Source organism: Seriola lalandi, unplaced genomic scaffold, assembly GCF_002814215.2.
Source record: "Seriola lalandi dorsalis isolate HSWRI2012SDOR001 ecotype SW California unplaced genomic scaffold, Sedor1 jcf7180002054898, whole genome shotgun sequence".
Classification (NCBI taxonomy): domain Eukaryota; kingdom Metazoa; phylum Chordata; class Actinopteri; order Carangiformes; family Carangidae; genus Seriola; species Seriola lalandi.
This window is the reverse complement of record NW_019525450.1, coordinates 3,066,799-3,094,388: the sequence shown is the minus strand read 5'-3', so window position 1 is coordinate 3,094,388 and position 27,590 is coordinate 3,066,799. Positions and strand designations below refer to the sequence as shown.

Sequence of the window (27,590 nt, the reverse complement as noted above, 5' to 3'; positions counted from 1 at the left end):
TATAAGGAATCATTATTTTTTCCATAAACATCAGTATAAGAAAAATATCTAGAGTTTATGTGAAAACCATTCAGATGGATACTTACTCCATAACAAGGGGTTGATCTGTAAAGGTCTTGTTCAGCATGAGCCAACCACCCATATCTACAGAAGATGCATAGAAGTCAGTAATGCTTGGTCTGACAAAAACACACCAAAGAAAATCTGTGGACTGCTCAAATCAGGCTAAACAGTAAATATCCAAAAAAATATATCACTTTACACCACATTATAGTACCAGTATATTGTAAAGTAATTTTATTGTTTCCTAGATTATGGTTATTGCTCTATACTGAATGATAACAGGTCAGACAGGCTGTATTCTATTCAAGTGTCCCAGTAGGCCATGATATTGTAAGAGTACCAAGCCCCCGGAACTGAAACAGCTAAATGGAAATCAGCCATCACCATCACTGATGGTATTTATTCCAGTGCTTTTCCTACCTGTGAAAAAGGCCAATGATAATAAGAGGGCATTTGAGAAAGACTTATGCTTTTGAACTACCTGCCTAAATTAACACTTTGTCTACTTTGCAAGAGTTTAATTCACAAAAGACACAAGGTGAGCTTGCTGTACTGAAAGTGCAACCACACGAGTTTCTTTCATTTGACTGCCAGATTTGATTACTTCATCAGCATTACCTGATTTTTTTCCCTTCACTTTAAAAAGTTTGTCTATCTTATACTTTACAAGTAGTTTTATCTTTATCATTTCCACATGAATCAGATTCATATACATTCTCCACAACAGACTCTACAACCAAGTTGTTGTTGCAGTAAATGGTGGAACTAATAAATATAAAGATGGCTCCACGCCCGCAGTTTCTGAAATACAATGCAGCAGTTAGTTATGTTATGAATTACACCTGTGTGACAAGTCGAAATGTGTACTGTGAAAATGATCAACTCAACTTTACTTCCACTACACAGAAACAGGTGACCATAGTCCCAGTTTGTTACGTAGTACAGTATATGTACGATAATTTATGGCACTGAAAAAAAGAAAATAACAACAACAATGAGGATGCTGGGACTGATCAAATCATATCTGCTTAAAAAGGTGGAGCTGTACCTAATGTCTGGTTGTTCCCCCAAAAGATGAAAACAATTGTTTCTGGCTTGGAGTTGATCTCAGCTGTAAGAAGGACATCCATCTGAGAGTCTCCATCATAGTCTCCAGGAACCACACTGGTGATGATAGTGTCCCTGGAACTGGGGGAAGATTGTCCATTAAAATGAGAGTCATCACATGGCGTTCCTGATTTTTCTCTGCTCTTATGTAAAACATTCCCTCCCACAGAGTAAACATGACCACTCTGAGGCATCAGTTACTTCCTCAGTACAACGGAACAAAAAGAAATAATGAAATGGCATGTCACATATCATAGGTATATGGATTTACACATTATAACTGAAAGGGAAAACGCACTGACTGTAACATATTTACCTTGGCAAAACTTGTTTAGAGATTTGGACTTTAGGCTTGAAGTAAGGTGGTTTCGAGTCAGCCAAGAATATCAGCAGTTCAGACTCTGGAACAGTAAGAAGTCAACACAGGCATTTATATTCATTAAAGCTCAGTTCATCTTCACCACAGCCGCTCAGTCTTTTTCATAACGATACAGGAAAGAGCTTGTAGCACCGCAACATACGCTAAACACACTTAACAGATACATGGAATTATACAGCTGATGTTGTGATGTACAATACATGATACACAATATATACACAATGCTATCCATTATTATCGGGACATGCCTACATTACAATTCCACCGTACGTAATTTTATGACACAATACGTACTTTGCTAATTAGCTAACACTACAGAAAGTACTGAAGCATTAACATACGTTCTCTGATGATGAAGATGTCTGTCTGTTTATCCGAGTTAAAATCTCCAAACGCTGCCACCGTCCCGGAATTTTCGGTACCGAAAAGGTCAGCCGTTACATCCTGAAGAGCAAATGTGCTGTTTTGTATCACAAAAAGTAACAGAAATGCAAAAATATTTGATTTGGATATCCACATCCTTCTGCTCGTTCAGCTCCTCACAACAACACCAACTGCAATACGGCACTCTGCTTTACGACAGGGTGAAACAGCAGCTTTTTTTAAAAAAAAAATCACGTATTGTGTTAAATATCAATTTTAAATTCAGATATATGTACTGCTATTTTCATTTCATTGGTAAGATTTGGGACTAATGCAATGATATGAGAATAAACAATGCGATATTTGCATTTCCTCGTTTACGTTAGTGTCGTACTCCGGGGTAGTTTGACAGTTGGCAGTTGTATCAAGCTAAAGAGAGTTAGCTTAAGCTAAGTCGGAAAAGACGGAAATTTACTTTCAGCATAAATGCGCAACATTTATCAAGCTGGGCAGTAGGTAAGGTAAACACATTATATCGAATATAAGACCATAATACTATCTTATATGACGTGAAAATTTGCTTAAACAGTAATGAGTGACTTACCAAAAGGCTACTTCAATTTTTTACATTTATGTTGTTCATAACAATGGTTGATCGGGAGCCATGCTGCTTGTTTTATTTTGAAGGATGATCCCGGAAATCCTTTAACGTTCTGGCAAATTTGAGGCTGTGTAAACATGGCGAGCCTGGCAGATGTCGGTTGGAAACTCCTGGAATTCAAAGCCCGATCAAAAAGATCAGGTCTGACTTTTTACTTTGCATGACATCCTACTGTGTCCTTCCGTGTGTTTTGTGCCAGCGCTTGTGTGAAACTGTCTGCTTGTAAAGCCACCGAATACCGGGTTAAATGTGACTTAATGTGTCCATTTAATTTGTCCACTGCAGTGACGGTACAAGCATGAAAGGTCAGAGGTGTAAATGTGCAGCGCTCAGGAGCTATTTTTAAGAACTTCTCAACAGGTCTCCTTTCGCTGTTATATCTCACCCATAGTTAACTGTAGCCTACTGTGTGCGCTGCATGAGGTGTAAGTTTTATCCAGAGGCCCTGTGAAAGCTGTGCTTTTCTTGCACCGGTATCTGGTGATCTCATTATAACAAATTAAAGGATGTTATAAAATGTAGGGATAGAAACATCACAGCAAATGTTATATATCACCACATGTAGGAACACCATAACTTCTACATAATGATACAACTGAGAAAAACACCATAAATTAGTCTTTCCAGACCTTTTGGGTATAAATCTATATAATTGTGTCATTGTAAATGTAACTAGCTATCCCACCTGTAATTTTTAACTGTAGTAAGAGTATTTTAGTGTGCTAAATATAGATTTCATAACACTGTTCCCCCATAAATCAAGTAGTGTCATAAAGACTGCTGTCGCTTGAAAATTCAGTATCTGCTAAAAGGCAGTTTGCATAGAGAATAGAAGGAAAATATATCCTAATCTTAGTGCAAAAATTCTGAATTTTAAATTAAATTTAACCTAACAACTTGCACCTGTTATCCCAGTTTTCATTTGACGGCTGTATTAACACAGCAGTACAGCATTCTGTAGGATGTTATGGAGCATTATTGGCAATAACTAGTCAGGTACTGTCTTTATTTAGAGACATAGTTATTCTGTTAAGATCTTTTCTTAATTACATTACCATCATATAATAATTCACCATTATTCTATATCTCTCAATGGTTAGAATAACTTTAATTCTGAAGCAAATACAATGCAGTATAATTTTTTTGCATGTTGTTCATGATCATCATCACCCCAGGTTGTAATTCATCATTGATTCATGCATGTCTAAAATCTAACTCTGTGCTACTAACTCCTTCCTGTGAATTGCTGTAGATTTGTGATTTAGCTGAGAGAGACGATTGGCCTTAATTTCACCTTTTGAGAATGGCTGGTTCAGTGGCTGCGATTGGCCGGCCTCATCGGAAAGTTCATAGACTTGGTAAGTAGTGGCAGCAGAACTGAGCAAAACAATGCAGTCAGCCACGCACAGAAGACCAGGGGGACCTGTAAAGATCATACGGAAATAATAGTCTCATGGTCTTTAAAAAATATTTTGTGAAGTTGACTGAAATCATGACAATTATTTTGTTATCACTTTAAAAACAAAATATGTTACACACTTGTGCCCTCTTGGACTGTTTGGAATCTGGATGTGCAAAATAGTGTAATACTATACAGTATATTTACCTTACTGTGAATTGATCTTGTTGGTACAGTGTGTTTTATGTGGGTTTAGCTATTTCAAAAAAATTACACAAAATACATTTACAGTATAAATGAAGTCCTATAGTTTACTGTGTCTGTAAGAGTGTTCAATGTCTGCATCACTGAAGTTAGTCATGGGATTGTTTAAAACCAGCCAAACACCAACAGCGCACATTTGTCTGATCTCATGTTAGAAATTAAAATTGGAATATTGGACTTCCTCTATGCTCTTTTATAGTGTTATCTTTAAAAGAGATGAATTGGCTTTGTCCCCTGCAACTTTTAAGCTGATTGAAATTATGCTAATTTCAGTTAGAATGTGAATTTTTCAGTACCTGTGGTATTGACCGAAGGTCGAACCTATTAAAATGCAAATCTCAGCAAAGTGTAAAGTGTCCAAGAATCGAGAAAGTATAACAGATGGGGGTTTCCCTCAAACTCTCTCAGCTCTGAGGAAATATCTGGTGGAAAGTCACATATTACAATTAGAATTTTTAGCTTGTGGCCTGAATGTTGTTTTGTCTGTCGAGCACTTTGAGATGCGGTGTGTTGCAGTGAAAAAACAAATTTACTGATGGCATGTGTTTAGTAGTTTTTTCTTCTTTTGCCTTTTCTTTTTATTTACTCTGGTGCTCATTTTCTCTTATATTCATTAGAATCAGTAAGATTTGATTACAGAAAGATATCCACAAGCTATTGCTATCTGAAGACCCATTTTCATTTAAATATACTGGAATATAAAATACAAGACTCCCAAGAAAAACCTTAAGAATCACCATGAAACTTTAAGTTGAAACCCCATGGATTATTGATTTCACCTTACTCCATTTTAGTCCTTAAGACATAAAACCAATACATCAATTTAGGACAAAATGTTGTAAGTCAATATTTGGAGTGGATTAACACTGGTTACTGATTAGAGAGCATGCCCCTTTGCATCTAACAGATGTTTTCTTCTATAGGTTCCATCTATGAACCTCTTAAGCTGTCCAACCTTCAGCGTGAGGATGAGCCCCTATGGGAGAAACTGGACCGCTACTACAGTGCCGGTAAGTACACATATTCACTATTGTCAACCTATCAATAGTGTGAAGCGGGGGTTACCTAAAATTAACGTCATCCGAAACTAAAGGCACTGCTGTGAACCAACAAATCAACAGTTCTACCAAATGCAGTATGCATGATTGCAAACTACATACAGGTTAGAAAGAAAAACTCCTCTTGTCACCGTGTTCCAGGAACTGATCATTTTTCTCTCTGAAAACATGCATCCCGGCTGCAACATGGCCAACATGGAGCTAATGTATGCGACTGTGTTTTGCCATTGTCGATATTCCAAAATTGCAGTCTTGGGTATCGTGACTGCATCTTGCAGACATACAGTATTGTTTAGAGACAAACTGTTCTCGGCTGGCCGGGTAAAACTGGGCTAGGGGGTTACTGGATGTTACAGAAGCACTGGAGCTCTGGTAACAACAGGTCGACTGACTGTTCTTCGTGATCGAATAAAAATCTAGCAGATTACAGGTAAACACTCAGAGAAACCAAGTCCTGGCAGTGACTGCTTTGTTGTGACATCATAAAGTTACAGAAGTCCTGACGGCTTGTTTTTAAGGCTCAGTTTCTGAATACAGGCTGTGTACATTTCTCTGTGGACTGAGGCTTTGATACTTTCACAATATTAATATACAACCTAGACCTGAATTATAATCAAAAATGAGACGAAAATCTACCTTTATACAATATGGGACCTTTAAGAACCCAGGAGCTGGTTGCACCAACTGTTATTATGTTTACTAGGTACAATGTTAGCATTACTATATGGAGATTTACACAGCACTCAAATAAAGCTATGTCCACAAGCTAGAACTGCCATTTAAACTTGTTGAGTAACTGACAAGATTTGCTAATATAGATCGACACATTTGAATTGAGGTGTAAAACAGGCAAGGGAATATGGTCAACATTGCACATGCTTATAAAGTAAGCAAAACATAATAATAAATAAATAAAGTCATCCCTACATTTGCAAAAGGTTGTTGCAAATCATTAGTTTAAAGTTGGTAGCTAAGAAAAACTCAGGAAGGACACAAACTCAACAAGTGGCAGATTTACATATGGTGATGCAGTAAAGGAAACTGGAGCTTCACTACAGGAGAGATAAATACACATTAGTAGTGATTACTAAATTAGCAGCAGCTGTGAGTGCAGCACTGAATCAGCGAGTGCTACCTCCCAGTACACACAAAGAAACCACACCTCACTGCCTCACAGCTAAACATATAGTATCACTAAGATTATCCCTTTGGATATCAACAAAGTGAAAGCAGCTTTACTAAAGAGGTGAAGAGCCCAGTAAAAAAAATAAAAAAAGAAAAGAAAAAGAATTTGATGTGAAATATTGCTGTTTAAAAATGCTTGTGTGACTGGGCCAAGGGTTAAAGAAGGTTAAACAGCAGATCTGAAATGTGAGCAAATTGCTGTCAGATTTGTTGCTGCAATGCCAGTACACTCACTACAAATTGAGATCAGTCTGTCTAATGATAGACCTTTCCCTGACGAGGTCTTTATTTGTCATTTTCCAAACAGTATATGTGTAACTAATAACATTAATGATGGTTTCATTCCACCTAGTTACCGCCAGTAAGCAATGCCAGTGAGCCAGCATGTATAATAGCAGGGCCCTGGCACTGCAGCACCTAAAGTGAATGCAGCCATTATTAATCTTATTTGCTACACCTGTGTCTGATGAGTCAAAATGTCTGCTGTGAGAATGGTCTGTGTTTACGCCACACACTTTACGAGCCTTGATGAGAGGAGAAGATGTAGTAGTTCATGAAAGACATGGACCAAAAGACACAGTGAAACAAGCAATAACATAATTTAAAAGTTGCAGGTGTTTGTGTTTAGGAAGTACTATGAATTTAAGTATGTGAAAGTGCAGCTCGCAAGCCTAGGTACACTGTTTTTATCAAAGCCAAATATGGAACTGCAGTAATTGTGGGTCACAAACCAAAATATATATATATATATATATATATAAAGTGTTTCTTTTGTGTTTATTTTGCTTTATGGTGACAAACTAGATCCATTCTCCTTTTTATTTCACAGTAAAAATCAATATCGAGTGGAGCTAAGGAGCAAAACGAGGGGATGGGCCAAACATGCTACTTCTTCTAATCAGATTGGGTTGGGTTTAGTGTGCAGAAGTAGGGATCATGTGTTGCCTCTGGCTGTGTGTGGCTGTTAGATTCTGGTAATACAGCTCAGGATGCTGTCCCCGAGGATCAGGGCTAGTTTTGCCACTGTGGACACGAGCTGCTCTTTTCTCAGTTGCTTTTTCTGAGGTAACGAACAGACACAGAACAGTAGACCAGGAGGAAATTCATACATTTATAGTTCTTTAGGGTTTTTATAATGGTTTTCTTGCTTCTTTTAAGACAAATGATCTGTGATCTTACATATTTGATAAGCTACATTTGCCTGTAGTTATGTACTGTGTGTAGTTGTAGAGATGTGGAAAAACCTGACACATAACACATGTCATGCCTGCTTGGAGCTTGCCAGTGTCTCTGTACCTATGACATTTAAGTGATTGCAGAACACAGTGTAGTCCACAGCACAGCATGCTACTGTTTCACAGGCTGTGATGATGATGCGTGTTTTGAAATGTTCAACAGACACTTGTTCTCTCCCCTGCAACCCTACACCAGCTTCATCTACAAATCCTGGATCATGTGTAAACAGTTACATCATCTGGGTTGGTGGCGACTGACTGCTGCATATTTAAGAGTTGCAGAGCTGATAACTCCAAACAAGTCGTAAACTGAATCCAAATTTAGTCACACATGTTGAATTGAGGAAGCTGGCAACGAGACGGTGCTTGCTAGAAGCACCTAGTGTGAAGGAACCATATACACAACCTGTGCCGCAGAGTTGCTTCAGTACAGAATATATAACATTTCTTTCTCAGTAAATATAGTTTTTCCCAAATATAGAATGTTCATATGCGTTGCTGTTTATGGTACTTAAAAGTCACAGTACCCTTAATAAAAAATTAAATAATGTCAAACTGATATACATTTCATAGGGGCATATCTATCACAGTAGAAAAGAAAACTAACAAGACAGACAAATAACAGCTTTGGGTCAGGATTCGGCTCAGGCGGTGGATTTACTTAAGACTTAAATGTAAATTACAGCTTTTCCAGAAGTAAGCTGTTACTTCTCTAAGCCAGGTGTGGATTGAGGGGTTGTTAATGCATCCTGTCCCGTGTGAAAGCAACTCTCCTGGTCTGGATCAACCGTTTTCCCACATGAATACACTTCGGGCAGATATGACACAGCCCATTGGTCTGCCCTGATGAAGACAGGGCAGCATGTTTTTGTGTGTGTGTGTGTGTGTGTGTGTGTGTGTGTGTGTGTGTGTGTGTGTGTGTGTGTGTGTCTGTCTGTGTGTGTGTGTGTGTGTGTGTGTGTGTGTGTGTGTGTGTGTGTGTTAGATGCCGCGTGGCTGTATTAAGCTGCATGTGTATGTGTTTGGAAAAGTAACAGAAGACAATAAAAAGAGCTCAGTGTGCAACAGGTGTAGCTGTCCGTTGGAACAGATTTGCTGCTATCAGCGAGCACAGCGTTGCCTCCAGCATCAGCTGCATTGAAACCCTTATAGATTTACAGAGGAAAGCTGCCGCCAGATTGCAGTATGTTGAAAACGCAGCGTTGAACATTGGGCTTGTTAATTGTTGTGTTGGGTGGCGGCTGGAAGCGCTTGTCCAATTCGAGCGGGGAACAAAGCCAACATTGTTATCACCGGCACCCAGACCTGCCTGCCAATATACCTGCGTTCTCTCAGTTTCAGGGAGGAAAAGGGGTGGAGAGAGGAGAGGTTGGGGTGACAATGACAAATCAAACCAGTTACATATTTCCTCCTTTCTCTTTCCTTGTTGTTTTGTTGCACAGCCGCCCCCAGCTCAGTCGAAGGCAGGAGTATTAAGCTTACACTGCTGTTGTGATAGGGGTCTTGTTTTCCATTATCAAGGAAAGAATAACAGGGGAAAGTTTACCTCCATCTCTCATAGTTCATCTCTCCATCACCTCTTTCTCTTTTTTTTCTCCCCTCTTCTTTCACTCCCACACTTTCCTATGGTTCCTTGTTTATGTGGCAATGTGGCCACACTCCATTGACTCACGCTGCTTCCTGATAATACTAGAGGCAGAAGGCACTATCGCTCTGCCGTCTGGCTCGCACCGATTAAAGACTGGAGAAAACAATTTTTTTTTTATATAGTCATTAAGAGCTTATTGCAAAAACATATGGTTATCTGAGTTGTCTTTTCTTCACATTGTTTTAAATATTTGATTCTTTTTCTGTCCTTTATTTTTTTCTCTTTTTTTCTTTTTCAGCTTCTCAGATTCCCTCATCTTTTGCTGTGTTCAGCCAGTTCAGGCCAGTAGAGTCACTTGGTAGAGCGCAAACTACTTAGGCTCAGTCCTTACCTCAGTGGCCCGATTTGAATCCAGCTGGAGCCTTTTGCTGCATGTCATCTTCTCTCTGACAATAAAGGCATTAAACTGCCCAAAAAAAGGATTCCTTGCAAATAAACATCCCTGTATATTGTGGACCTGTGTGCAACAAAAACACACAACACTTATATAACGTATATACTTAAATAAGCTGATATGCTTTCTCTTTGACAGTGAGTTGAAAAGTTTGATATCATTGTCAGTCTGTGCATACAGTACAGTACAGAGCATAAAGACTCAAGGCAGGGAGAAACAGCTAGCTAAGATGGCTCTGTCCACAGTGAAAAAAGCCACCAGCACCTATAAAACTCTGCCATATCTTGTTTGTTTAATCCATACACAAATTAAAACATGATAAAAAATGGCAATATGCGGTTTGAGTTACATCGTGTAAATATTTTTTTATGAACAATAATGGTGTCCCCCAGGGTTCAATCCTGGGTTCCATTTTATTTTCCACTTACATGCTCCCTTTCAGTGACATCATCTGCAAATATAATGTCCAGTTTCACTGTTATGCCAATGACACTCAGCTCTATCTTCCAGTCCAACCTGGTGACCAGTCCAACAAAGCAATCCTCCATGAGTGTATTACTGAAATAAAATACTGGATGTCAGACAACTTCCACCAATGAAATCACACAAAAATCTGAGGTCATTGTACTTGGTCCCTCAGCAAAAAGACCTCAAATCATGGAAACTAGTGAACTAGCAAATTATGTTAAGTCTTCAGCCAAAATTCCATTATACACATAAAAGCCCAACTAGAGACAGGAGTCAAGAATCAGCAATAGCTATAAACTCTTTGTGCAACACATTAGTTTCATGCTTTGTTGCTTTGTTTTAGTATGTAAAATTGTATTATGCCTATCAAATAAATAAACAAAAAAAAAAAAAAACAGGTAAAGAAAGTTGTGCATTCATGTTTTTCTCATTTGAGAAATATAGCTAACATTAAGTCTTTTATTTCAGCCACAGATCTGGAGAAACTCGCTCATGTTCTTATTTTCTCCCACCTTGACAACTGTAACTCCCTATATACCTGTCTCAGTCAGAAATCAATCCACCTCCAACAGTTAGTCCAAAATGCTGCAGCTCAGCTCCAAACTCAGTCCAAACAATGTGTTCACATCCCCCCGGTCTCAGCATCTTTACACCAGCTGCCCATTTATTTTAGGATTGACTTAAATATTATTTAAATTTCTTTTAAGGCCAGGCTTGGGCTGGCCCCTCTCTATATTTCTGAGCTTTTATCCCCCTATGAGCCAGGACGCAGTCTGAGATCCTCTGGTGGTGCACTGCTGGCCATTCCAAGGTCTCGGGTGAAAATCAAAGGAGACAGGGCCTTTACTGTTAGGACCCTCATAATTTGGAACAACCTTGTTTTGTCTCACTTTTTAAGACACATTTTTATAAAAAAGCTTTTATCATGTAATGCCTAATTAAATTAATTTATATTTTACTTTGATTTGTTTGTATGTTTTATATATCTTATTATTTTATCTATTATTATGACAACACAGCGTCCATGTTGAACTAGGAAAGCTGTTTACCCATGCCTCCAGTCTTCATGCTAAACTAAACTAAACATCACCTCCTGCCTTGAGCTTGTTCTAGACATGAGATTGATATTGATCTTCTCTTCTCATCTCACTCTTGAAAATAAAGCAAATAAGTATTGGACTTGGGCCGATATTCAATAATATTGAATATCATGATATTTCCTGCCATATGCAATATTTTTCATTATATCAATTTTTTTTCTTTGCAGTTTGTACAGTCTGTCCTGTCGCTGAGTTCAACCCTCATTTCACTGCTTTGCTTACTGTACATTGTACAGTAAGCTCCCACAGCAGTTGTACATTGTACAGTAAGCAACATGGCATCATATATCACATATAGCAACATCTGGGCTGGACAGTGTCAAGATATTACATTTTGGATATTGCCAAAACCTAAGAAGTATATTTCCTATAGTGATGAATCATTCCATTAAAATGTATATATTTCACTATGGAAGTTCAGTTATCTGTTTCTACTCTGTCAGCATTTTGTGACAAGTGGGGTTTTGTAGCCAGTTCATTCATACTTCATTACACAGTAACTCATGTCACAGATGTTTTATTGCTGGAAATATTATATCAGCATCAGCAGAAGTAGACGGACAAGTTAATGTTAAGACTGGCATGAACAATGAACATCACAGTTGGTGTATTTCCATATTTTTCCTTTAGCATGTGCTTTGGGGGTGTACAAATATAATCTCACTGTTTCTGACTGTATCTTTGCTCTCTATTTCTATTTTCTCTTTTCAATCTATCTGGCTGTATTTTTTTTTTTCATCATCTTCTCTCATTTTCTCCTCCCTGTCAGTGCAGTGAAATGGCCCATTGTAAAAGAGCAGATTGTGTGAGTCTGAGACATTAGCTGCTGATTTAGTGGGACATTAGCTTGATGGATTGGTAGGAAGAAAACTCCCAACAACAGTTGATTTGCATCCGGAGAAACTTGGCTGAAAATGAACAACGTTCAGCATTCTCATCGTTTATACTCTGCGTCTAATGATGACTTCCACAGCACTGTGTCACAGAAGATGAAACATCGAGTCCCTCACAGTTAAAAGAGTGGTATAGGAGCACCTCAACTCTTTTTATTCTGTTTTTTTCAATACAGTTGACTTAACTTTTTGACCTGACATATTATGCGGATGGAATTTTGGACGTATTTATTTTCTCTTAAAGGCCGATTGTATGTTATCATGGTTCCCTCTGTTGATGCTGATGATAATAATTTAGTCAATATTCATCATTATTGACAGCACAGTTAAAGATCTGTATTTTGATTTGTCATGAGGTATGTTCCAGAAAATATGAAACTACAAGTGCAGCCCTCAATGGACCTATAATCTGAAAATAAGAAGCTCCTACATACTATCATGACAGATTTGGCTTTCTAGAACAGATAATGAATCTTTGGCCACAGCTCCCTCAACACTTGTTGTTAACAAGACAGACAGCACATTGAGATGAACCAGTGTGTGTTTCTGGTGTGTATGATGACCAGTACATCTTTTAGCCTTTCACATTCTGCCACAGTCAAAATTAGCCTATACCCAATGGCACTGTCCTATTACTGGTTAACATATGAGAGCAATCCAGATGAATCGTGAGGGGATTGTGTGTGTGTATGTGTGTGTGTGTGTGTGTGTGTGTGTGTGTCCCTGTCTCTAAGCATGCGTGTTTACACTTAATTTACTCTATGCTGAGACCAAGTGTCCGTACAAGGACAAAAAAATCAGTGACTATATTAGTCTTTGCATGTGGGCCACTTTATATTCACGGTTCATCTTTTCAAATAGAGTTACTTTATAAAATCCAGGGTTATATACAGAATGAGTCATTTTAATGTTCTGAGACTAGCGATACAAAGTAGTGTGTACGTGTGTGCATGCATGTGAGTGCACACCTCATTAGCATGACACTTGGAGGTGGGCTACCTGAGAGGTTTATTAATATTCTGCCCAATTCCCCCCATCGACCTCTTTATCTCATTGCTAGTGTAACTGTCGCCTTCAATTGACCAATACACACACAAACATGCACACACAATCAGACATACTCACACGCACTAACAGATTGACACTCCCACCCCCTGTTTATCTCCCAGTACCCTTTACTTTAACTCTTTTTATTCACCCATGCACACATACATGCTCTTTTTTCTGTCACACGCACACACACACACACACACACACACACACACACACACACATCTTCTGTATCTCTCCTTCCCTGATCCCTGTGTCCATCCATCTCTCTTTCTACCACTCTCGCTCTCTCCGTCTCTCTTTTGCTCTGTAACAAACAACAGTGCAGAATGGATGTCCCCTTCATTTGCTCCGGCATAATGTTCTGATGAAAAATGAAATGATCCCTCCAGACAGATTAGTCATCAGTGAGGGGACCTCTGCAGGAGAGGAGGATATGAGTGTGTGTGTGTGTGTGTGTGTGTGTGTGTGTGGGGTGGGGGGATGGGGGGTGCGAAATAGATAAATTACTTTCCCGGAGGCCTTCTGTTTGAGCAGGTAATATTTCAGCATATATTATTGGAGAGCCTCGATTTGTTCGCATTAAGAGCTTTCATCCGTTGTTCTGTCCTCAGTAACTGATGCTGAGCATGAACTTTTGTGAACTTGAACCATCTTAGTTTATCTTCGCTCGCCTCTTTAATGCAGTCAGATTGTCGTAGTCACAACCTCAGCTGAAAAATGTCTCCCTTATTTCCACAGAAGTGACCTTTGTCATTATCTACTGTAGACCTTCCCAGTCATTCTGGTAACACCAAAATAATATATACACGTTGGTACTTTCTCTTCACACTGGCTGCTGCTGGCACTGTAGTGTTTCAGACTTATTTTTGTTGTTGTACCCTCACCCCAGTGAGCATTGATATGGTGATTTACAGGTCAAAAGATGTCAAGGCAACTGGTTGCACTAGAGGAAGAGTCATTTCCATGCACTTAAGTAATCAGGTTACAGTTGACTTTCTCCAGGAAGCTGATTCTGTTACTATCACGTAAACAAGAAACCTGTTTTCTCTGTTTGGAGAAATCATGTTTACCCAGTTAGATTTTTCCTGGCCACGTATACTGAATGACTGTGTTTCTAATTGGCTACTTACAAGTACTTATGTGCATGGCAAAGAGACAGGGAGGTGGATGAGAGAGATCACCACACAGAGTGATATGTTCTAGCATTTAAAATTATACCAACCAGAGTCAAATTAAAGCCTTTTAAAGTCTAAGTAAGTCTCTAACCCCAACATGTGACTATCTGTTAAATTCAAACATATTTGTGCTGTGAGGAAAAGCTGTTCTCTATCTGTCTGTCCTCTCACTGCACTGTCTGCTCCGACACATGCCAAAAAAAAAGTTGTCTTCTTTCACTACAGTTAAAATCAATAAGCCTTCCAAAAGACGCTTGGGTGTAAGGGAGGAATTAAACTGACTGATATGCTGAATGTATAGGTGGATTTACAGTAACCAGGTAACTGCAGTGCATATGTATAGTACACTATGTGTTCTCCAGTTACCCATCTAACCTAGTTTCTCTAAGTAACCCTGTTACTTAAGTCCATGTAAATCCACTGAATAAGTTTCTTCCACTGGAGACCATGAATTTCTGTACAAAATATACATGCAGGTTATATTTACCTGCAATATTTAAGCTTTAGGTGAGTAATAGTTATAGTATTATTATTAGCATATGTAGTTTTTTTTTTTCTCAGGCAACTTTTAAGGAAGAAGATGTTGGGTTAAAGTTTATGTTTGAGGTGCAAACATGAACCACATGAGGAAGCTTCCATGGGCGATTTCTTCATTTCTACTCTGATGTTCCAATGGTGCAGAATGCAGAAGTAAAGAAACACTGCAGGTCATTCAATGTTATGTTTTCTAAGTGGCTTACATATATTTAAGAATGGCAAAGTCCCTCACAGGGAGATCAGAGGTCAAAGTCAGCTACTGCACACCACTGACATGGACATAGACCAACTCTGTGTCAGATTGTGCAGCACAGTCAAAGTCTTCTGAAGCTAAACAATGGCATTGTGGCTCCAAGTGATATTCCTCTAGGAATTGTTACTATTCGTCTATTGCAGCCACACTTTCCATATCACAGTTCACACTTTACTCTGTTTGAATAGGCATCCATCTGTTGTCACACTCAAAACAACTGAAAGAGCTCTGCTCCCATTGACTTCATTACATTAATTTGAGCTTACTTTGATCAAAGAAAAATAATTGTCTGCCAAATTCCTGTGCCCAGCCTTTTTCTAAATTGAACTGAACACAATCAAATGTGCTTCAGTTTAATTTATTTGAACCTGAATATTCATAAGTGGAACGCAGAAGAGAGGATGAGGCAGTGGCAGCAGCTGCACAGCCCGTGGGAGGTCACAGGTCAGGCAGTGCCAGCAGACTAAGAGAGCTGTAACCCTGCTTGAGGAGCTGAAAAAATATTATATTTCCACACTTTACAAATGTACCCTGGAACGAACAGACCAGAAGCAGAAAGAGTACCCGCTGGTAGTCAAATGCTGCATGACTCTTGTCTGACACTGCACTGCTTCTGATGCCCAGCTGACACAGCAAAACAAAAAAAAAGGTGCACAGTCGATCTGGCACATCAGCATCCAAACAGTGTATATGGTTCGGATTGACTTAGGTGTGATTAGAGTGATGCTGCTTCTGTGTACAAGTGAAAACAGACATACTAAGGTGATTAGATGTGTGCATGGGCACAGTGAATCCTAGAAGGCTAGTAATGAATACTGGTGTAAACGTCTTCTTGACTTGTTTGGGATTATATTTAAGTAAGTAAACTTTATTTATAAAGCACCTTTCGAAACCTGGGTAACAAGGTGTTGTAAGGTGGAAACAATAAGAAAATACATAGTTAAAGGAGATAAAAATATGAAAACAATAAAAGTTACATAGAGGGCAATCACACATTTCAGGATAAAGTACATTGCGAGATACTGAGTCAGCATTTTTTATAATTAAGGGAGACAGTTCCAGAGAGTGGGGGCCACAACTGCGCATCACTCTTAGCTTGCTACTAAGAGTAATTTTAGAGCCACTTCAGTTGTTCTGTAAAAGGCTAATGGATCAGTGCTGTGTGTTACTGATGCTTTCGTCACTGGTGTTTCAACTAATGTGGGTGCCATTGTCATTTTTGCAAGAACTGTTGAGTCACAACTTCCGCTGTCTCTCTCTCTCTCTCTCTCTCTCTCTCTCTCTCTCTCTCTCTCTCTCTCTCTCTCTCTCTCTCTCTCTCTGTTTCTTTCCATCCAGTCAAAACAACGATTCTGAACTACCAGAGTCCCAACACAGGCCTGTTCCCGGTCAAAACATGTTCCACCTGCAAGGAGGCCAAGGTCCGGGACTCCCTGTACTGTGCTGCTGGTGCCTGGGCCCTGGCTATGGCCTACCGGTTAGTGCACCACATGCACACACATGCACAATAAACGATAAAGCGTGCAACATTTGTTTTATGTTTGCAAAACTGAATGCAGTACCTGTAATGTGTGTGGCCTTAGGGAGCCAATCCCAGCGGACATCGGGTTGGGGTACACCCTGGACGGGTGGCCAGTCCATCACAGGGCTGATCATTCACGCTCACATTCACACCTAGGCCAATTTAGAGTCGTCATTTAACCAAACCTGCATGTGTTTGGACTGTGGGAAGAAACCCACACAGCCATGAGAAGAATATGCAAACTCCACACAGAAAGGTCACAGCTGGGCCCAGAACCTTCCAGCTGTGAGACAACAGTGCTAAGAACTGTACCATATTATACATAATATTGTGCTAAAAGTTAGAGCCCATAGCTTCATGCCCCAGACAAAAATCATTTAGGATGGAGACTAACCAGTGTGTTTGGTGAATGCAACACTATAATTAATTTGGCTGTGCCTGGTGGAGTGTAAACTTCCCCAAGTTCAATAAGGAGCAGGGCAGAGCCGCTAACACTCTTATAGCATCCAGATCGAACTTCCACGTAGTAGGGAAATATGGCACAGTGGATGTGCTGGTTGTTACTGAGTCTGTTTTAAAATAACTTGTAACCCCACAAACTAATGTGATTAGTCACTGACATGCTCCTTGGCCTCGGAAGTAAGACCATAACTACTGAAGCTATAAAGCTAGCTAGCCAGACATGCAAACAGCTGCAGCTTATGTTCTAACAGATAAACAGATAAATGGTTTTTGAAAGGCAAAACATAACTATATGGTAATTATTATTATGGTGAACACAATGAGTCACTTCGGTAAGTGCAGCTTTTTTTTTCGGCAGAGTGCTTGCTGCTATGTACAGGAAAGGATAGTGTTGGTGATCTTCTGCTAAAACATTGGACATAAACAGAAATAAAAGAACAGACACTGATCGACCCAAAGATTAATAAAAGATTATTATTAATAATAATAAGGGGACAAGGCTCACACAAAACTGTCCCAACAATAGAGAGTCAGGCTAACCTTTTATAGAACAAGAACAAGGGACGAAGAAATGAACACAAACTCATAAAGATACATATCACTTTATGATTACAACTAATAGCCAACACCCACGAGATGTACATACACATGTCTGCTACTTGAGTATATGTCCTATGACACAAGAAACCTTAAGTTTCATAAAGACCTAAATCACCTGCAGCTTTCGACCTCTTCAAGCATGAACATGATGAGGAGAACAGTGGGCTTCTTCAACGTATGACAAGAGCACATTCACACAACGCAATCAATTTCATAAAAGAAACTCATGACTGAATGAATAGTCAACTAATGATTTTACCTCTACATTTTGATATTAAAATGATAAATCAACCATTTAATCTTGTATTACTTTCACAATAAATTCCATCATTTTGCATGTGACTATGCAAGTGAACCATAAATGACATAAAAACCTGTGCACAAATGGAGCAAATTTTGTTTGATTTGTATGTTTGACCCACCGGTTGTGGGAGAAACTACTGTGCAGTAAAAGTAATGTAAAAGAAACACAAAAATTGACAAGCAGATCACTCATAGTTCATAGAGCATTATGTGCCAAACAGACCAAGAATGCCCAGTTTTTTGAAACAGTGTTCTGGCCCTGTATGACTTTTTCTACAACTTTTGTTATCGTTAAAGTATCTTCTGTTTCATACTTACTGACCCTGATCTTTAATCTGCGTCTCTGATTTGAAGGCTTTGCTTTTAAAACACATCTCAATTATTGGTTCAAGGAGAACACTTAAAGATTGCTCCGAGAACAGACGAAAAAGGCCCCAAACTCCTTTAACAACTGTGCCTGCTCTTGATGCCTGCATTCCTCAGTGATTAGTTTCTAGGAAAAAGAGCACTTTCACAAAATGAGCCTCTAATAGGACAGAGAGAGAGAGAGAGAGAGAGAGCGAGAGGGGAATGGATGGAGAGAAAGATGTGGAGAGAGAGAGAGACAGACAGATTGGAAGGATGGAGCCAAAGTGGAAACGGGAGGAGGATCCAGAGAGAGAGAGAGAGAGAGAGAGACTGAAGGAGAAGATGGGAGGGGGGAGTTGGAGGGTAAGGTGGGCAGAGGAGAGATCAAGCGAATGGAGAGATAAGAGAGAGAAGAAATGAGATGGAGGGGGAAGACAGGGAAAGAGAGGGGTAAAAATAGAGTCTACTGCAGTGATGTGACCAGCGGCAGATCCCAGTCATCAGTCATGGCTGCCTCCTATTAGAATTGTCACTGGGATTTAATTAAGATTATTCTCATCTGACAGGCTTGGCTAGTGCCATTACTTACTTCACGCCCAGCTGCTGTGTGTGTGCGCGCGCCTGTGTGTGTGTGTGTGTGTGTGTGTGTGTGTGTGTGTGAGAGAGATAGAGAGTCAATGACGAGACTGGCAGTTGAAATCGCCTCAAACTTCTTTACTTAATAGACATGATAAGTTTCAACCACCACCTTGTCCAGTCACATTTTATTCTTTATTCTATTTATTTGTTGTAATTTAATAATTTAAAGGGGGGGGGTTGTATTTTCTGATTAACTGTAATTAAATTAGAAGAGCTGGGTATGTTACTGCAACCCCTGGTCCATTTGTGGAATGGTAGGACGTTGGTAGATGAAAAGATGCTACACCCTCTGCCTCCAATCAGTCCTGATGTGGAGGGTCGCAGCTAAAAGACAGTGTGATTAATGGACTGTGTACCACTGAACTTTAAACAAGTTTCACATGAGTGGCCTGGCTTTTCTCAAAGTCATTATTAGGATGACCTCTGTCGTAAATCAATATTACGATTATTTCAAACTTTTACCTCTTATGATTAATGAATGATTACTTTGATGCTTATCAGTCTCTGTCTTTTTGAGCCACACACTTCATATTCTGCAGTGTCATTGTGCTCCAATATGGTGGTGTTACCTTAGGTAGCTATCCATGATGCGCTCACCACTATCTGCTAGTCATGACTGATAAGACTCAATCAGGAGGCGAGGCGGTGGTCTGCGTCATCTTCTCCAAAACTCTCCGCTTCTGCCCGTCCAGACTACAATGAGTTTTCAAACTTAAATGGGGCCAGCAGTGTTTCCAAAAGTCTCTGCTTTAGGGGCTTGAAAACTCAACAGCAGTGTGGATGCCAGGTGTAAATCTAGCAAAAAGTGAGTGAGTGAGTGAGTGAGTGAGTGAGTGAGTGAGTGAGTGAGTGAGTGAGTGAGTGAGTGAGTGAGTGAGTGAGTGAGTGAGTGAGTGAGTGGAGACGAAGCCTGAGGTTCAGTATTTGTGCTCGTGTCATCCCTATCACTAACTTCGCTTTGAGAGAAAACGTACTAACGTTCGGTGGACGGGGGGGAAGCACGTGACTGAAAACAAGGTGGTATTTTTTTAAGGCGGCATTTCGTGAACGCATGCCAATCAGCATATTCCTAGTGGGGCTGTCAGTTCTCAAACGTACATGATGAAGGGCTGGGTTAACACTTTCCCATGCCACTGCAATCATAATTGATTGACTTCTGAGTCATACTGTATGTTACCAAGATTACTGTCTTAAAAACTACACAGTAATGCTTGTCCACAAGTGATTTTACTTTTATTACTTCTTTGGGATGATAGGCATGTGAGTTTTTTTTTTTTTTAAGTATATTTTTTTGTGCCTTTGTGCCTTTATTGGATAGGATAGTAGAGAGAGACAGGAAATGGGGAGGCAGAGAGAGGGGGAATGACATGCAGCAAAGGCCGTCCTATGCAGGACTCGAACCAGGGCCAACTGCAGCGAGGACTGTAGCCTCTACACATGGGGCGCCTGCTAAGACCACTACGCCACATGTCGCCCCAGGCATGTGAGTTTAACAGAAAGGTTTTTTAAAGGGTTTAGAAATTGCACAGTGATTTTTTTAAGGCAGTCTACTCTGTGGTAAAAACACTGCCAGTTTACTTTTACATCTGTAGCTGACTTCAGTTTGTCCAGATCAAGGTGGCTTCTTAGTGCTCATCTGTTTACTGTTCACACCAATTTCTTCCAAACGAATAAAGAGGAATAAACATGAATTCATGTGAAATGACAGGTTGTTCATTTATTGAGCAGGTCAGCTGAATATAGTCGACCCATGAGACTGACGGCTTCCACATTTATTTATCTTCTCTAATGGACACTAACAGCCCATGAAGAAAATTACTAATTATTATCTGAGACTGTAACAGGACATAATATGTCAGAACTTCCTTTTCAGGTGGTCTCAAGGCCAGTTGTTTGGTCCACATCACAGTTTAGTTGAAAGCTTTCACACCAGCTCAGACAAACACCACCAGACTGTGTTTGAGCACCCTTATACTACTGCAATACGCATCTGCATTTTGTACGGTTACATCTACTGCAAATAGTTGAATCATTACCATATTTACTGTTCATCTTAAATAAATAGGCTGTCACAGTTTACAGACCAACTCTGGTTCGGCTTTAACCTGCTGTACTTCTTATATTTGCTTATAAACCCGAGAAAAACCCACATAGCAGTGTTACCAACATTTTGTGTGCACTTGGTTTAGAAGCTGTGGTTAAACTGTTGTCTTGCCTGCAGCATGTCTGACCCTTCGACTGCCGATTGCCTTGTTTACTTTGTTAAGAACAAATAACCTTTAGAAAAAACGACCAAAACTACAAAAATAAGACACAACTGGTAATTGCTATCTTTAAAAAAACAACACTGTGTGTCCTTCCCTGATGTGTTCGCCCTCTTTTCTCTGCTGTCCAGACGCATCGATGATGACATGGGGCGAACGCATGAACTGGAGCACTCTGCCATCAAGTGCATGAGAGGGATCCTCTACTGCTACATGAGACAGGCTGATAAGGTGAGTTTATAGCCGGCCTCCAGTCAGCTCCTCAGCTTTTACACTGCATGTTTGCATAAAAGCGCCATGCAATTACACACCGTATTACAGATCAAAGGTGCATTCCTGAGCTGCTATTCATCAAAGCCTCTCAGAGCTGGAGCACTGGACACATCTGGTCCCTTCTTCATATCATAACAAATGACAATGGGAACCGGTTGCTTTAGTTCTAAGTGCTTAATAACCAGCAATCTGTTAATTGCCAAAGACTTTTTGCTCCTAAGGGGGAAATGTCACGGCACGTCTAGAGGAAACCTGATGCACGTGCATGAGTAGGTTGCAAATGAAAAGTGGCAAAACACACCATTATACGTGCCCAAAGCGGAACCAGAAATGTCCGTTGCACACTGTTTTTTTTTTATTCCGCATGAACAACATCTTTTAATACAGCAGCCAGCTGTGCCACTGTGTACGTGCATGTGTAGAGTGTGTGCCTTTGAAAGCCATTCTGTTTCATCTTGCTTCGACCTTGACGACCTAATTTAGGGGAGAGCTTTTCGGTGTCTTAATTACAAAGCTGCGTTTACACAGTTAATTACACAGAGCAGCGCTCATTACGGCCCCGTCTCCAACACTTACGGAGAACATGGCATTTTTAATGGAGACGTGACACGGGGCCACTGCTGGGCAAATATCACAGAGCAAATATAGCAGCTGGGCCCCACTGTCAACCTATAATATAGAGTATAAGGAACCAAGGAAATATCCTTCAGAATTATTTAATTTTGATAAGTGAAAATGTTTGCCTTTTAGTTTGAGAAAAAAATTGTATATATATATACACAGAGAAGCTCCAGTATGCAAAAGTATAAAATCATTTTTCAGGCACCAACACTGTCTCCTAGAAATGTAATTTCTATAAAACTAAACTAACAATAAATATGTTTTGTAGCAACCTGATTACATTTAAATGCAACCTGTAGTATCTTTACAGATTATCCACTAGTTTTGTGTGACTGCAACATTATTAAACTGATGTTTAGGGTCTGACTGCACAGGTTAGGGAAAGGTCTGGTTTAATACAGAAAAAGTTCACAATGACCTCAGATACAAAGTGTTTATATACATTTAACCAAAACCACAATCTTTTCCTATCCTTAACCAAAGAGTTGTTGTTGCCCAAAACTAACAACAGACAGGATTCTAGATGCAAACCCCGGTCTCTGGTGACACTTTACATGCCTGCCATCCACCCCAGCCACCTGACCAACTAGCAGCAGCGGAGTCCTGTTAATAAATGGAGCTCTTCATTCATTCATAAAATATATAATATGTTTCCTACAAAACTTGTTTGCTGGTGCAGTTTAGTTGTATAGAAAAGTTATTTCTAGGAGAAAAGAAAGACTTTAAGTCTCGCATCCCACATGTTGTTAGCTTTAGCTACTAAAACACTTTGTCAAAGTTTCAGTGTGTCCTATCTCCTACTGACAAGTCAATGTTGATTTTACCTGACCTCATCCAGGTGACATTTCCAAATAATATGCTAATAATGCTAAAATATTTTACAGCCTCATTACTCAAAAGCTGATTGAAAAAAATATTTTCAGCACCTTCAAAGAAAAATAAAGAGCTCAATGCATAAAGAAATAAAATGCCTGTTGTTGTGAATATATATTTATTTGTCCTAATGACAAATACGAATGTCTCTTATAGAATAAAAGGATGTTCCTTTTTGAGGTTGTTGCCTGCTTTCTGATTACTGCTTTAAACTGGGCTCCGTCCAGTAATATCCTGGTAATTGGTTCAATGAAATACAGGAGTTTTGTGTCGGCTATAGAGGGAAAATTAATGCATGAGGGCGTACAATAACCTATTACTTTATGGAGCAGGGGGCGTTTTACTAATTTAAAGCTCAAATTGGCGCATTGCAGCACTTGAAACAATAAGCAAGATGTGGGGCCTCTCAGAATATCCTGAGTGTAGAGCCACTTGACACTGTGGCTCTGCTGGAGCCAGAATCAGAGGAACCTCTACATAAAAGTAGGTTTTATAGAAACATAAACAGCAGCACCTATTGTTAGCTGCTGACAGAGGTAGCTCTCCTCCTCTCTATCTCCCCCTCAGTCACTCACTCACACACACTCACACGTGCATATTAGCCTCTGTGGGATGGCAGGAAATGGAGCAGTTTCAGTAAAAGTGGGACAGAGGGTCTCCATTATGACCTGAGCAGGCGAAAGAGAGAGAGAGAGAGAGAAACAGAGAGAGAGAGGGACAAAAAGGTGGGTAGAGAAAGTGTGCCAGAGGAAAGAAGGAGAAGAAAAAGGGGGAAGTCAAGACACAGGGAGCATGAGGGACAACAAAGAAAAAGGAGGGTGAATAATAGAAAGTACTGGGAGAGGAGAGGTAGAAGTGAGGAAAGAGGGGAAGGTGGGAGTTAAGAGAGAAAAATGGAGACAGCAGTTGGGGGGGCTCGATGATGGAGAGAGCAGTGAGAGCAGGTGGGGAGAAGAGAAACAAACGAGGTAAAAATGGGACAAAGGGCCAATTATTTATAACTGTGCGACAGTGTTTGGCGCCCTAGCCGTGATTTGGTGTGTAGTCGAGTTGATGCAGCAAACGCACACAAAGCCACCATCAAACCGCTGAACACAAAACAACTACTAACATGTTGTTGTTTTTATGTGTTTCTTTGCCCCACATCTGACCCTTATCTGCTTCGGAGCGGACTGTGTTGCGTTGTTTATCTGCCTGGGTTGTTGCGCAGAGGACTGACCTGTTGTCGACTGTTGCTGTTTATTCCATGTGGGAAACAACATATAATGTGCAGTGTGTGTCACTGGCGTGGATGGACTCATGCAGCCCTGAATTTCAAAGAGATGAACTGGTCCTTAATGTCTATACTGTCCTCCTAATGAGTAGTCTTTATTCAAAGCTACACAGACAGTTAGTTAACAGTTAAGTAAACCGTGTAAAGTCATCCAGTGAACACCATGCTTAACTTTTCTTCAATATTTAATGAAGAGCCACAATTTACTGTAGAACTGCAACAAGCACAGAATGAAAACACAATTCAGAATCTGATTTAACTATCATTAACATAACTATGTAAAAAATAAAAACAATGCTGAACAGGGCAAGACAAGTTACTGACAGATATGCAAATCTTTCCTTTCATGGGAAGCACTTGCTCTATGAGTGGACCTAATGCTGACGTTTTGCTTTGCAGTTATATTATATATAAGTTTGGCTGAAGCTGAAACAGTAGTAGCTGAAGTTTCTCTTCAAATAGAAACAGAAAAAAATTTTGAGTCGGGGATGAGATTTAAGCGCCGGAAGAAGTTGAAGTAAAGTGATGAAAGGAGTTGTAGAGTGGAGTGCGTGAGGAGGAGGTGCCTCAGTATCACTGCACAGCCATTGAAGCATGACAGATTTACAGCAGAGATTATGATGCTTCATTACCATGCATTAACTAAATACACAACCTTTTCCGACAATGTTTTTTTAATGTGTTCTACTGTGGCATGCTGTGTCTTTGGTGAGGGAATGAATTGACGGTAAATGTCCTCTGCCTCTTCCTCTCTTTCTCTGCTCACTACCTACACCTGACCGCTCTCTTTCATCCTTTCCTCTTTGTCTATGTGTATCTCTGTACTAGGTGGAGCAGTTTAAACAGGATCCCAGCCCTTCCAAGTGTCTGCACTCCGTGTTCAATGTAGACACCGGTGACGAGGTTTACACCTACGGCGACTACCACCACCTGCAGGTCGGCCAGAGAGCAGAGACATGAAGAATGATGAAATATTCAAATTAAAATTACTTTTCACATACATGCATATACACAATATGCACATGTCTCATTTCTTCTTCCCTCTTCTTGGCATGCATGTACAGGTTAAAAATGGACTTGTCCTCAGGGGTAGATGTGCATTATATTTGACACTAAACAAGCTATTATTCTGTCAATGGTATGGATAGAGGTCAATGTGGTGTGTAATGTGTGGATTGAGACTCCATATATAGTGAAGGGTGGCCAATACATCAAGGGAGGGAGATAGAAAATCAAAATCAAACCACAAGGTAACTTGCCTGTGAAAAACTAAAAAATCCTCAAAGCACTTACTGTTTATCCATTTATTTCTTGGCCGTTATTTCTTCTCCATCAACTTTACCATGAAATAAAATGCATTATTGATGACAGCAGTTCAGTGCCAAATACCTAACAGCTAATATAAAACCTGTAGGAAATCAAAGACAGCTGTATTGACCATATCACACAGTGTGCAAATGATAGTCATTTTCTTAATTGTATCTCGTCCACCCTCCTCTTCCCTCTGTCGCTGCTGCAGATCGATGCTGTTTCTCTGTTTCTGCTGTACCTGGTGGAGATGATCTGCTCTGGTCTGCAGATCATTTACAACACTGATGAGGTAAACAACACACTAAAATGACTGCCAAGGTGATCAATTCTGTGCACTAGGGATTTACAACCTGTCCTGTTTATTGGTCTGGTATTTTCTGACCAATTGACAAGCAGCAATCAGCCTCCATCTTAGCACAAATACATTTCTTAATGTAGAATATTGCTTCCTGTTCAGAATGCTGGTTTTCCCTCACTGTCAATATTGCTATATACGTATGTTTTACTGTATATGTGAATGTAAAATAACCCCTGACATTATTTTTGAGTACTTTGAGGTCACTTTCAATTTCAGTCACGCTAGTGGCATGGCTGTAGGAATGGCAGTGTCTGTCTGTCAATCACTAGACTGAGATATCTCAACTATCGTATGGAATATTGTCTAAGTGGGGTGTATTATAAATGGTAAATGGACTACACACATCGCTTTTCTAGTCTTCCCAAAGCGCTTTACAATTCTTTCCACATTCACACATTCATTCACACATACATACAGCCGTCAGTGGCAGTTTGGGTTTCAGTATCTTGCCCAAGGACACTTTGACACGTGGACTGGAGGAGCTGGGTATCAAACTACTGACCTCTGATTAGTAGACGACCCGCTCTGCTTCCTGCCCCGTGAGTCAGTTTTTGAATCATACTGACTTAGGTGATCCATGACTTTTCATTTAGTGCCACCAGCAGGTCAAAATTTTAATTTGTCACCATGTATCACTGTTAAACTCTTTTTCTTTGTTCTAAGACAAATTGAAGACCTAATGAAATACACAGATATGAAATTATATGATGCTGCCTTCTGAGGATCCAACTCTGTGCTATAAAGTGAGACCCAGGGGTTTCTAAAGCCAGTTAGATGTGCCCTAAATCCCCCACAGATATCTGAGAGCCGACACAAATGCAGGATCAGTGGACAGTATCTCACTTTTATGGCCCAGCTCACATTTATATTTTTGCTAAGACGCTCCATTGACTTTCAACAGGGACACGTTTAGACGATTTCATTGTGGAGCTTAAATGTCCTCCTGGGAATCGAACCGATAACGTCTTATTTGGCAGCAAGCCAACTTATTCAGATTATTACTGAGGAGCTTCTTTGAGTGGAGTTTTAATGTATCTGTCTGCTGTCAATTGTTGTCTTCTTTATGTTTGGCTCTTAATAAAACAACAAGGAGACGTGGCTGTTAAGTTTACACACTGTGCTGTTTATTGTGTGGCCTTCAGGAGCAGTTGGAAACTCATTAATTCTGTTAGTTTTTACAGTCTCGCTCATTCACAGCTTTACTTACAGCCACAGAGTGGTGAAATTTGTTCTGTAAAGGAATCCAATTTTTTTTTTTTTTACTAGATTGCTCTTATTTGAAAAAAGTAAGGACATGGCCAACATGGCACTCACTTTGCTTACTGAGCCACCCTCCAAATAACCTCAAATTTTTCTCCATTTCTCACTCCTGATTGCAAAGACACTGACAATGATACTTTTTTTATGAGGGCAGCCCTGTTTGTGCAGCAGCTTTAATTTGCATGTTTAAACAGTGCTTATTAGGTTGTGTAATTCAAACGGAAGAGGTCTGCCACCCCCCCCACACC

The 27,590-nt window shown here is 39.9% G+C and overlaps 2 protein-coding genes across 2 annotated transcripts in view; one reads left to right on the top strand and one right to left on the bottom strand.

The window, feature by feature from the left end:
* itfg1 (integrin alpha FG-GAP repeat containing 1) overlaps positions 1-2,121 on the bottom strand; it is a 145,723-nt gene extending 143,602 nt beyond the window's left edge. Inside the window, exons 1-4 of the mRNA XM_023429726.2 lie at positions 1,891-2,121; positions 1,487-1,571; positions 1,112-1,251; positions 87-144 (exon numbers count right to left, since the gene is read on the bottom strand). Coding sequence (XP_023285494.1) covers positions 87-144; positions 1,112-1,251; positions 1,487-1,571; positions 1,891-2,068 — 461 coding nt within the window. The 5' untranslated portion in view covers positions 2,069-2,121. The remainder of the gene's footprint in view (positions 1-86; positions 145-1,111; positions 1,252-1,486; positions 1,572-1,890) is intronic.
* Positions 2,122-2,597: 476 nt separating this feature from the next.
* phkb (phosphorylase kinase, beta) overlaps positions 2,598-27,590 on the top strand; it is a 104,286-nt gene continuing 79,293 nt past the window's right edge. Inside the window, exons 1-6 of the mRNA XM_087180247.1 lie at positions 2,598-2,714; positions 5,160-5,246; positions 16,574-16,712; positions 21,505-21,604; positions 25,242-25,349; positions 25,933-26,013. Of these exons, the coding sequence (XP_087036373.1) occupies positions 2,651-2,714; positions 5,160-5,246; positions 16,574-16,712; positions 21,505-21,604; positions 25,242-25,349; positions 25,933-26,013 (579 nt within the window). The 5' untranslated portion in view covers positions 2,598-2,650. The remainder of the gene's footprint in view (positions 2,715-5,159; positions 5,247-16,573; positions 16,713-21,504; positions 21,605-25,241; positions 25,350-25,932; positions 26,014-27,590) is intronic.